At 36.3% G+C, this 11,410-nt stretch overlaps 1 protein-coding gene across 2 annotated transcripts in view; it reads left to right on the forward strand.

Annotated features, from left to right (window-relative positions):
• Nucleotides 1-11,012, forward strand: part of LOC110460077 (39S ribosomal protein L24, mitochondrial-like) — a 15,451-nt gene extending 4,439 nt beyond the window's left edge. Inside the window, exons 1-6 of one of the 2 annotated variants that reach the window (XM_021512785.1) lie at nucleotides 2,315-2,442; nucleotides 5,711-5,975; nucleotides 6,695-6,790; nucleotides 8,174-8,283; nucleotides 8,638-8,783; nucleotides 9,667-11,012. In XM_021512785.1, the coding sequence (XP_021368460.1) occupies nucleotides 5,712-5,975; nucleotides 6,695-6,790; nucleotides 8,174-8,283; nucleotides 8,638-8,783; nucleotides 9,667-9,809 (759 nt within the window). In that variant the 5' untranslated portion in view covers nucleotides 2,315-2,442; nucleotide 5,711 and the 3' untranslated portion in view covers nucleotides 9,810-11,012. Of the gene's footprint in view, nucleotides 1-2,314; nucleotides 2,443-5,710; nucleotides 5,976-6,694; nucleotides 6,791-8,173; nucleotides 8,284-8,637; nucleotides 8,784-9,666 lie in introns of those variants that run through there. The other variant, XM_021512786.1, reaches the window with a different exon arrangement.
• The last annotated feature ends 398 nt before the right edge of the window (nucleotides 11,013-11,410 follow it).

Raw genomic sequence — 11,410 nt, forward strand, 5'->3', positions numbered from 1 at the left:
CCCCCCCCCCTGCGTGTTTTAATTGTTATTCCGCTGCCTTGAATAATGTGATAATTTTACAGTTATTTGTTGATAGTCACCTACTAAGTTATTTTTATTAAATTGTGATTAAGAAGCAGAGTTAAACAAGTGTATCATGTAACGTGATATATGTTGTGAAAAGTTCCTTATCTGAAGAAGAATCATCAATATATCAATGCGGTTACTTGGAAGACATCCCCGCCCCTACTTATGATGGGGAGGATGCCCCTTTTTTCAACAGTGTCTAACAGCTGAGCTGCCCTCACTGGAACCGGGGCTGCCTAGGACCGTCGCTGACCAGGACCGTTGCATATTGTGGCGTTTTCATACACTTGTTTTAGCAAACATCTGCAATGATTTGCATCGATATGTGACTATTGTTTAGCATGGGAAAGAATCATCATCAAATTATCAAGACAAAGGGATTATGATCATTGTTTTTAATTCAAAAAGTGTAACAGAACTCATAATGCGGAGTTGGAATATAGCAGTTACCTCCCTTTGATCATGTAGGTCTATGTAAAATGAACATATATACATCTAATAACATACACGGTCCTGAGCGTGGACATCCTTATCAGGAAATCAAATGTTAAATACATCCGTTGTGAATCTTCTCATAAGTAAAGTCAGCAGCAATGAATCGGTCAAGCGATGTGTCATAATGATTTTTATATAAAAATAGATAAAATGAACGAGGAATTACTATATACATCCACGGACTTAGATAACTAATCTAATTCCGTGATACATCTTACAACATGCACGGTCCTTAGCGGGGACATCCTGATCAGGAAATCAAATGTTAAGTATATCCGTTTATTTTTCGTAATATAAGTTAAGTTAGGGATCAACACGGTTAAAATATGTGTCATAATGACTTTTACATGGAAAATAGGTAAAATAAACGACGAAATACTAAATATATACATCTTACAATAAACACGGTCCTTATCAGGAACATCCTGATCAGGATGGCCCCGGTCAGGACCGTATACGCTACTGGCTATATAGTTATAGACTATACGGCTTATAACAATTCTTGTAAGTCGGGGTTCTTAATTAAAACGACTCATTAAGAAAAATCATTATGATGCTTCTCTTGACCGTTCGCATTGCTAGCTTTTTTATTTCCATTTAAATTCCTGCTTAGGATCTTATACTAGTATGCAACTCGAAGATAACATATTATAGACAAAGTTATATTTCTATTTCTCAATCATATTTACTCATCTCTTGACTCTAATAACTGTCACCATTATGTATTTGATCCATTAATACAGATATAATGAGTACTTGCTATAATGATATGGGTTTCCCTGTTACCGGATACGTTCCAATATCAACATATAATTAAAGAGATTGAAGATTGATTTGATGTTGTTTTTTTTCTATTTCAAAATCACCTCTCTTGACTGCAAACTTTGCTGCCTTTATATATTTTATAAATAACTACGGATATATTCACTATAACATATCCTGTCTGATCATGATGTCCGTGCACAGGCCGTATACACTATATCGTGGAATACAAAGATAAAATACTATAAATATAGTTTACTTTGTATTTCTAAACCATCTTTATTCCTCTCTTTGACTGTAAACACTGCCACCTTCATGTATTTGATCCATCAATACGGATACAATTAGTACTCGATTTCCTGATCAGGATGTCCCTGCTCAAGACCGTGAACGCTCACAGCTTAAGTTATAAACTATACGGCATATAACCATTCTTATAAGTCGTGGTTCTATTTCCTCAATTAATACAACCATTTAAATTACCATATACACTGAACATTATCTTCCTTTAGTTTATAAATGTATAAATGAAAAATATCTACGCTATTTCCTGATAAGAATGTCCCAGATGAGGACCGTATACACTATAAAATGTAGTTATAAGATATCCAACTGTTATATCATGCTCCAAGTCCGGACGAGTAACCGTTTTGGTTACTAAATCTTGACGGTCCTCACCAGCCCCAGTCCTACTCAGCCCCGGTCCCAGTGAGAGACAGCGCAGCTGTCTGACGCAACTCCCTTTTTTTTGTTGTCGTTAAGTCTAGGGGTACATTCGCGTTACCGGTTGAAACGGTTGAACCGGTTGAACCTGTAAAGAAAACGACAGGTACAGATTTGGACCGAGGCTGACCTCAGGAAAATTTGGTACGTGTAGATTGAGGGGTCCAGACGTACCTGGCCGAAACTAAACTGCTGAATATTGCTAGTTTGCGTTATTTCTTTCTAAAACAATGTCAAGCCACATGTAGTTTTNACTGCGTGATCGAATGGACCTTGTCAGGGGAGATAACTCATCATCATAATTCTATTTCCTGTGTTAGGATTTAACCAACATGTGAATTCAAACATTAATATCTAAGGCGATACATATTTGCAATATAAAAAAGAATAAGTCAGGTAAGTTTTTAAAGCAGATGCATTTTACATTATATCACGATTACGCGTGGAATGACGGTTATGATGTCATTGTTGATTACTGATCTAGTCTGCTGCTGCTAACGTCAGGAGGTCAAATCACTGTAAATCACGGAATTAGATTAGTATCTAAGTCCGTGCTGTAAATGCACCATTATGGTGATAAAAATAAACAAGCGAGTTCTTATTATTCCTAACCTTCATTATAATCATGTATATAAGACGAATCATGCGAAGCCAATTTTATGTGATGTTCCTGTGAAAGGAATTCAATGCAAATCCTAATGATTTGTAAAATATGAAATCTTCTTCTTCTTCCATTTACTGCAGCAGATCTCATAGATATGAGTGCAGTTGCCGCAATTTTAGGTGTCCTTGGAGGTGGCATTAATGTTTTTGGTTATTTTATGATAAGATAAAACTAGATACAGGCATGATAATTATAAGAGTTAACATAGAGGTTTTTTTAAGATGATAGGCCACAGGCAAATGCGTCAGTCTAGAGGGAAGGGAGAATCGCCGGATTACTGACCTGACGCATTTGACTGTGGATAGGCAGACAGAGCTAATTTGAAATGGTTCAAGTCAGGTGACTGGGTTATATCTTCGGGCAGAGAATTCCATGTACTGATAGTTCTGGGAAAAAAAGAATTTCGATATTTGTCCGAATTAGTAGAAATTTGTTAGAGTTTGTGGGCTCCCCTAGTTCTGCAGTCTGACACTTTAACATGATCATAAGGGATGGCTACTTTGTCATTTAAGATTTTGTACATCATTGTAACCCTTGCTTTTGCTCGTCTCTGTGCAAGTGGTTCCTAGTTTAGTGATTGAACCATGCTCAGCTAGTGACACTTCCAGGTTCACGGGTCCTGTAGTTGTTATAGACATATCGAGCAGCCCTACGTTGGATGGTTTCCAACAGTACAATGTTTTCTGTGGTGTATGGGTCCCAACATGTAGAGGCATACTCGATCATCGGTCTCACTAGAGTGGTATACGTTTGTGATTTGACTTTCCTGGAGCATGATGACATATTGCGTCTCAGGAAGCCCAGTGTTTTGTTAGCCTTACTTACAGTGGAGTGGATGTGTTAACCTCAAATGAAGACGGATAATGGCATCCGTTAGAATAACCCCCAAGTACTTGCTAGCTGGTAGGTTATCCAGCAGCGTGTTATGAAGCTGGTATCCGAACTTAACTGGGACTTTATTTTTGGTTACATTGATTATACAACATTTGCTGGCATTGAAGTTCATTTGCTAGTCAGTCTCCCATTGTTTTAGCCTAGCAAGGTCTGCCTGGAGTTGTTTGCAGTCGTCCTCAGACATTATCTCCTTATGGAGTAGACAATCGTCTGCAAACAGTTTGACCTTGCAGGAGACTGACTGTACCAAGTTGTTTATGTAAACGAGGAATAACAGTGGCCAAATGACCGTCCCCTGGGGTACCCCAGAAAGGACAGGGGCCTTGTCATATTTGATAAATTTAATAAAACAAGTTGGTCTCTGTTGTTTAGGAATGATCTAATCCAGGATTTTGTACTGTTTCGAATGCCAAAGAAGTGTAGTTTAGAAAGAAGACGTTCATGAGGAACCTTATCGAAAGCTTTAGAAAAGTCTAATAGGGCAATGTCTGTTTGTGATTTGTTGTTTATGTTCCTAAGGATGTCATCTACCGTTAGAATTAGTTGCGTTTCCGTAGAGTGTTTGGATCGAAAGCCGTGTTGAAATTTGGTGAGTACATTGTTGAGGTCTAAGTGATCCATGACATTGCTATGAATGATGTGTTCTAGTAATTTACAGGTGATACAAGTTAAAGAGACAGGACGATAATTTTCTGCAGCTTGTTTGTCACCTTTTTTAAAGACNGCAGCAAGCTCTTTTAGTATTCTGTATATGATATATGTAGACCTATATATGTCCATGAAAGAAGCTATGATTCTACACATCTTCCTGGAGTTATGGTCCTTGACAGAAGAGAACTTGTGTAGATCAATGTGCATGGTGCAGTGGTGGATTCTCTTCGTCTTGTAAGGACAATTCTATTTTTTTGTGTTTCCTCAAATAGATTTTAGCAGTTGTGGATTTTCAAATGTTTCAGTTGATCTTTGGCATTTAGCTATTTCAAAAGTCAAATAACTATTTCCTTGAAATTTGAAAGAGTGAAAACATACTGGTATGTTAAAAAGACATGTGGTTTTAAAAGCAAGATTCAAAACTCATTTTCGAGAGTCAAAATTACACTCAAGGTCTACTAAAAAAAAAATAAGTCCTGATTTTACCTTTCTGATCTATCATAAAAAGTGTGCTGCTGATTCTGTTGATCAAAAGAAATGTGAAGATTTACCTTATCTTCTACTGTATATGTTGACACCTATCTTACACACTAATGACTGTTGACACCAGCCCCACTGTATCAACCCTACCTCTGCCATATACATAATATTACCAGAAATATATGTACTATTAGCCTCTAAGCTATTAATCCCATTCCTTATTCATTGATCCCATGAACTATGTGTTGTAGTGTTTGGAATTGGTTGAAATATTATAATTAATCATCAGTTGCAATCAACTATAATCAATGATTGATTAACAATCATATGAAAAACTGCCTTTAGAAATCCTTCATGCTGTTGATGCAAGCTTTAAGTGGCATAATATGCAAATAAAGAACTAGTTGCAAGAATCACCTCCTTAAGTTCAAATTAACACAGAATCTGTAATTCATAGTCCTCATCAGCTGCCATAAGCAGGCTTGAAAGCGAAGTAATGTTTAAGACGGTGCTGACACAGACTTCCACTGCTTAACACTTGTTTGTGTAACAGTAAAGAGAATAGTGTGCTTCCTGTGGTTCCTAGTCGGATGCTCTACCACTGAGCTAAAGGGAAATTCCCTCTAGCTCGAAGCTAGAAGGCGACCTTAATCCTATGTACAATTGAACCCTGCCACGTTTAGTTTACTGGCCCAACTAGCCAATGTTAATAACAAAAGTCAATTAAATGGAATACCACTAATATTTTGCCCTCTAATATGGCTCTATGATGGCATATGTCCCTTATGGATGCAGGCAATTTTTTTTGTTATCAATAAAAAATCCCAAATATTTAAGTCACATTCTCTTTTTATAAGCTGTCATAATACCTGGGGGTGATTTACCTGTATTATGTTCTTGCAGTGCTTTATTTGTTCTATATGTATAATTGGATTATCTGTCTCTTGATTTCATTTTGATTGCTGTGTGTTCCAGAATGAGGCTTACAATAGTCCTGCTGAAGGATAGCAGCAAGTATGTGAAGCGTTACTTAGAGAGAACAATGCAAGATTCTCTTGGCAAAAAAAAGTGGAAACCCCATACTGGCTGGGTGCCAGTTCATGGTGAATATAAAAGTTCAAAGTGGTTCTATGCTGGACAACCGGTGTGGAGTGAACAAGCAAACGTGTCGTATGCTAGAAAAGTTAAAACACCTCCATTACAGCCAATTAAACAACAAAATATATATGAAGATGATTTGGTAAGTGGAATTCACATAATTATACATGTAATGAATCTTTATCTTTAAATTAAAGATGAGGCCAAAATCAAAATTTTGTGTGCATTTCTTTACTCCAAAAAAATAGTGCGCAATAAGCAATAACTGTCGTAAAACGGGTCAAACTCAAATTTTCCCCAGGTTAATTAAGTATACACATATTTATGCATAATCAAAGAGGGTTTCTGTTATTACATTTGGTTAGATTTAAAAAAAAATAAGTATGCAGATTCATATTAGTTCAAACCATATATCTTATTCATGTCAATTAACATGTACAATTACAAAAGACATACATGTATTGACCAATTTTGATATGCACATAGGCATTGGTAAGTCATTGAGTAATGTGTACATCTTCTTTCAGCCTCACAAGTCGACTACAGCTCTGACATTGTCCTGAAAAAAGGGGGATACATTCCATGAACTTTCTTGTAATCAGGGTCAGAGGAATAATGATGTGAAATTCCATTACCAGATTTATTAGCGATCATAGTCATACCATTGTAACAATAATATTATTATGAAATACAATTATCAAATATTGAAGCAGTTTACACATGACTTTATGAACCTTGTGTTGGTACATATACTACTGTCTGGTATATAAGACTCAATGTGTGTTCACTGTTGTGTGTTATCTGGTAGCTTGTATAGGTACTTACTTGTATTTAACACACAATATGTGTTGTGACTTACAGGTTGAGGTACTGGTAGGAATTGACAAAGGTAAACAAGGCCACGTGCTGAGACTTGCTAAGGAGAGGAACTGGTGCTTTGTTCAGGGTTTGCATTTGGTGAGTACATACTGTATGTTAGTATGCATAGTGAGTATATTTTGCTTCAAATTGTACATGCATCTTTAGCATTGCTTTTAGTTTCCCTGTTATCCTGATGATATTCTGGATTTCCTATTTCCTACTGATGCCAACAGAAAAGCAGTTCTTACTGATATTAACTGTATACCTATTTCAGTGACAAAATTTACGAATCCAAACCCCTTTGTTGTTTTATTTATGTACATACACTGAAAGAAAAAATACTACTGATGCCAGATTGATATCTTTCTGATGTTGAAACATTAAACAATGTTTGTGTGATCACCTATCTCGGGGAAAGTCCTAGGAGCTGAGATCTAGAGTCATGGGCCATTCTGAGCAATTCAGTATCAATAGTTAGAGGGGCCATTATAATGTAAAATAAACAGAAAATGGGAAAAGGAGGGGCCAATTTAAAAGGAGGGGCCAATTTCAGTTTTGAGGATCCCAGGACTCCATGATCCCTTCAAGGATTAACCCTGCATCTGCTTTAGCCTAGTGACCCTCCATGCACAGCTAATCACGTGCCACACCTATATATATATCATAGACAGAAAACTCCTCTGGCAGGCTTTGCATCGCACATGTAGTTGTACCTGGCACCACTTGTTACATGTACTAATGATCACTGAACAGTTACACCAACTGGTCTCCAAAGCATCTGATAAATTACAATCCACAGAACCTTATCTTACATGCTGTGTTTTTATTCAGTTGGCCAGTCATGACTATACATATGTTACACTCTTTGTCATCGCTCTAGTGACTTCATTCCTCAACGGAATTTCAGGAAACTTCATAAAGTGTGTAGTATGACAATACCTTGAAAAAGTTTGCGTTTCAGGCTTCTACATTGACGGTCAAGGTCACTGTTACTATTTTTAGAAAAACTTTATCATCACTCTAGCAACTTCAGTACTGAACGGAATTTCATGAACTTCATGCAAGTGTTTGGTACGGCAATGCCTTGGACAAGTTCGTGTTTCCGGTTTCTATGTTCAAGGTGAAGGTCACTGTTACTATTTAAAAAAAAACTTTGTCATCGCTCCATCGAATTCATTCCTCAACAGAATTTCATGAAACTTGATGTAAGTGTTTGGTATGGCGATGTTAGTGTTTGGTATGGCAATACCTTGAACAAGTTCGCATTTCAGGTTACTGCGTTAAAGGTCAAGGTCACTTTTACTAATGCTCTAGCTACTTCATTTCTTCTAACATATGTGACAATGTTTGAATGTGAGGGGATTTGTATCACTTGTGATGCCTTGTTTTCATATTTAAAGATGTGCTTAATACATAGTATTTACTCAAGACTCTAAATTAAGATTTGTATAGATTTTGAACTTTTCTTTTCATGAATAGGCGTACAGATTAATTCCTGGTAAAACACCAACTGACCCAGGAAAATTAACTGTCAGGGAGAAGCCTCTTCTGGTAACCACGGAAGTGGGCTTAGTTGACCCCTCAGATAGGTACGAACAGTTTAATCACTACCCATCTAAATCTGATTATTTTAATATCCAAGCACAGGATATGTAATATTTTGTATTTTAAACATTACTACTGATTACTACTGAATGTATGGAAGTAATGTATAATATCTGAATAGTAAATGTGTGATATCACAAAGCAATATTATTGTGTTATGATACACTTCAACACTTCAAAATTCATTTTTTTGTTTTTGTTTAGCCTGATCAGGAGGGTGACATCAGACATTAGTGTTATTCACAAACATTGTAAAAGATCAATCTTCTCATTAGGTTGAATATATAGTTTTTATTTAATTATTTCACAAAAAGATTCAAATAATTATATAATTTTAGTAAACCAACAGAATTTGAATGGCGCTTCACAGAGGATGGGGAGAAGGTGAGGGTATCGAACCGGACAGGAAGAATCATTCCCATTCCCACGATTGTAGAGGATGATATCGCGCTTGATGTTGGTGCCAGAAAAAGTGTTTATAAAAGTAAGTAAAATAGTCTTAAATAAAGTGAATGAAGGTGTTGATGGGTGTTTCCTCGCAAACTCTACACTGTAAATGTAACAAATATTAGAGCTAAACTGCACGGTCTTTTGTAAATTTATGTAATATATTTGCATGTGATAAATACATCAACGTATCGGGGGTAACTTTGGTTTATATTTTAAATTTTTGATGTATGCCTAACATAAATGTTAAGATATTCTTCCTAGGGTAGTGAAATAAGGACAAAATCAATTCTTACCTGTTTCGGCAGCGGAGATCTTTGATGATGACATTATACACAGTGATATATAACCAAATTTCCTATGATAATGAAGCATCATTAGTCCATGAATGGTCCCTGGAAATCTATGATTGTGTACAGGAAAGTGTTGCTCCTCTAGGGGCAGAGACCAAAGGGGAGTTATTTGGGGGTATAATCTTTTAAAAACTGTACTCCTCTTGAGCAATAAATGAAGTTTTAACCAAGTTTTCTATGATTTAATTAGGTAATAGTCCTAGTTTGGTCCCTGGAAATTTGTGCTGTTTAAAGAAAGAGTGTTGCTTCCCCAGGGGCTGGCCCAAAAGTTCTTTTTGGATGTTTAAACCTTTAATAGAGTACTCCTCCTGAACAGTTGATGGAATTTCAACGGACTTTGCTAAGAAGCCTCGTTGGGACCAGGGAGACATAGTTTATAAAAGACAGGTGCTGTTCCCCTGGGTGCTGAGAAGCAAAGGCAACAAAACGAGAAATATCTGCAATGTGACGACTTTTGATGAGAGTATTTTGCCATGATTGCTCAAATATCCAACTGATTGATACACACCCTCAAAGCCTCTTGTACAATATTTATCTCACTAACTGGTTTTTATTATTATTTTACAGTGGGTAATAGAGATACAGCAAAAGATGATGTACATGAGGTAACATTTGAACCAAAGCTGGCCACTTTTGAGGAAGACATTCTTGAATCTATGGGTATCAAAGAAGAAGAAAATAAAGATGCACCAAAAACTTACTGGTATTAGGAAATAATGTTACATTGAAATAAGAGTACTTTTGGGAGATTATTCCTGCAGACTGAAGACGTGATTTTCATTCGTATTTGATATACACAGGAAAAAACAGGACTATCCACAAACCAGCATCACTACATATGTTGTGTGTTTTACATCTAGACAGTTTCGTATGGTATACCTGCCATTGTCCAATGGTGGAGGATGATCGTGACCGAAGTGCTCAATCTAATGAATCCTTACAGTTCGTTCGCTTTACGGCTATGTTTACACCTTGTTTGGGAATCTGTATTATTAATAACTTCCCAGTGTTCCCTCAGAAGTTGTTAATATTAATACTAGAGGTGTAAAAATAGGCATTTGATATTTACAAATTAGGAAGCAAACTTTAAATCTTGAATGAATTTCTTGGCAACTGGACATAATATTTGTAAAACAACAATGTCAGTCACTCAGTCAGTCCAATACTTATGGTAGATGGAAGTTCCTCAATGTGTTCATCATGTTAATATAACACTTGTTTATTCTCGAACCTTAAAAAGAAAGATTGTTGAAGCTCAAAAATGAAAAACACTAATCTGAATTACATGATGTACTAAAAGAACCAGTGTGACAGGGACTGGGAGTAATCAGTCTTTGGGGTACAAACTGTTAAGTCATCCAATAATAAGGGTGAACATTTTCCTTGAGCTGAGTCACCAGTGTAAGGGAACTTCAGCTATATGGTGTGCATGACTCGCTAAAATATTACTTTTATCAATCCTTCATTTAGTTTTCTCAATTTATAAGCATATGTATATAAATTTATGAAACTAATAGTTTAAAAGGAAGTTTTTCACAATTTTGAACCCATTTTAATTAAGTAAATTGAAAATAATCCTCTATCTTCAACTTAATAAGAATGAATTAGATATTGAATTACATGTACTTTGGTATGCCTCATTTTGTTACTGGCTATATCTTGAGAAAAGAAGCTGTCTTGATAGTCTTGTTGTCATTGGAACAAGGGAGATAATCAAACTTAATTGTAGGTTAAACCGATTGTGCTGGTGTTTTTTTAAAAACATTGTTAGTGTTATGGTTAGATTTTCTATTGAATTCAGTCAATCTGACAATGATGATTGAGGTGTACTTTGTGTGCTAATGTGTGTGTATCGGAATACATTATCTAAGAAAAACAGAAGTATTGTCAAATAAAAGAATGCATTGAAAAGTATTGCTTTTGGGATTTGTATGCCCCATCAAACAAGTGGCTGAGCTGTAAGGGTATGTTTTCAATCTGAGCTTCTTCACACAGTGGATTTTATTTCCTCTCAAGTAGCTAAGTCAGTCTTGAAAATTTAAACAATGAACATTGTAATGGGTAATTTTTAGCTCACCTGGTCCGAAGGACCATGGTGAGCTTATGCCATACCGCAGTGTTCGTCGTCTGTCTGTCGTCCGTCCGTCAACTTTTCCTTTAAAACACTTCTAGTCCTGAACAGCCAAGTAGATTTTGACTAAATTTGGTCTGGAGCATCCTTGGGCCAAGTGGTCTCAATTTTGTATAAATGGTGGGTGTTGCCCCCCTGGGGGCTGAGGGGCAGGGCCCAATAAGTGAAATATTGCAAATT

Source organism: Mizuhopecten yessoensis, unplaced genomic scaffold (genome assembly GCF_002113885.1).
Source record: "Mizuhopecten yessoensis strain PY_sf001 unplaced genomic scaffold, ASM211388v2 scaffold10315, whole genome shotgun sequence".
NCBI classification, from domain to species: Eukaryota; Metazoa; Mollusca; class Bivalvia; order Pectinida; family Pectinidae; genus Mizuhopecten; species Mizuhopecten yessoensis.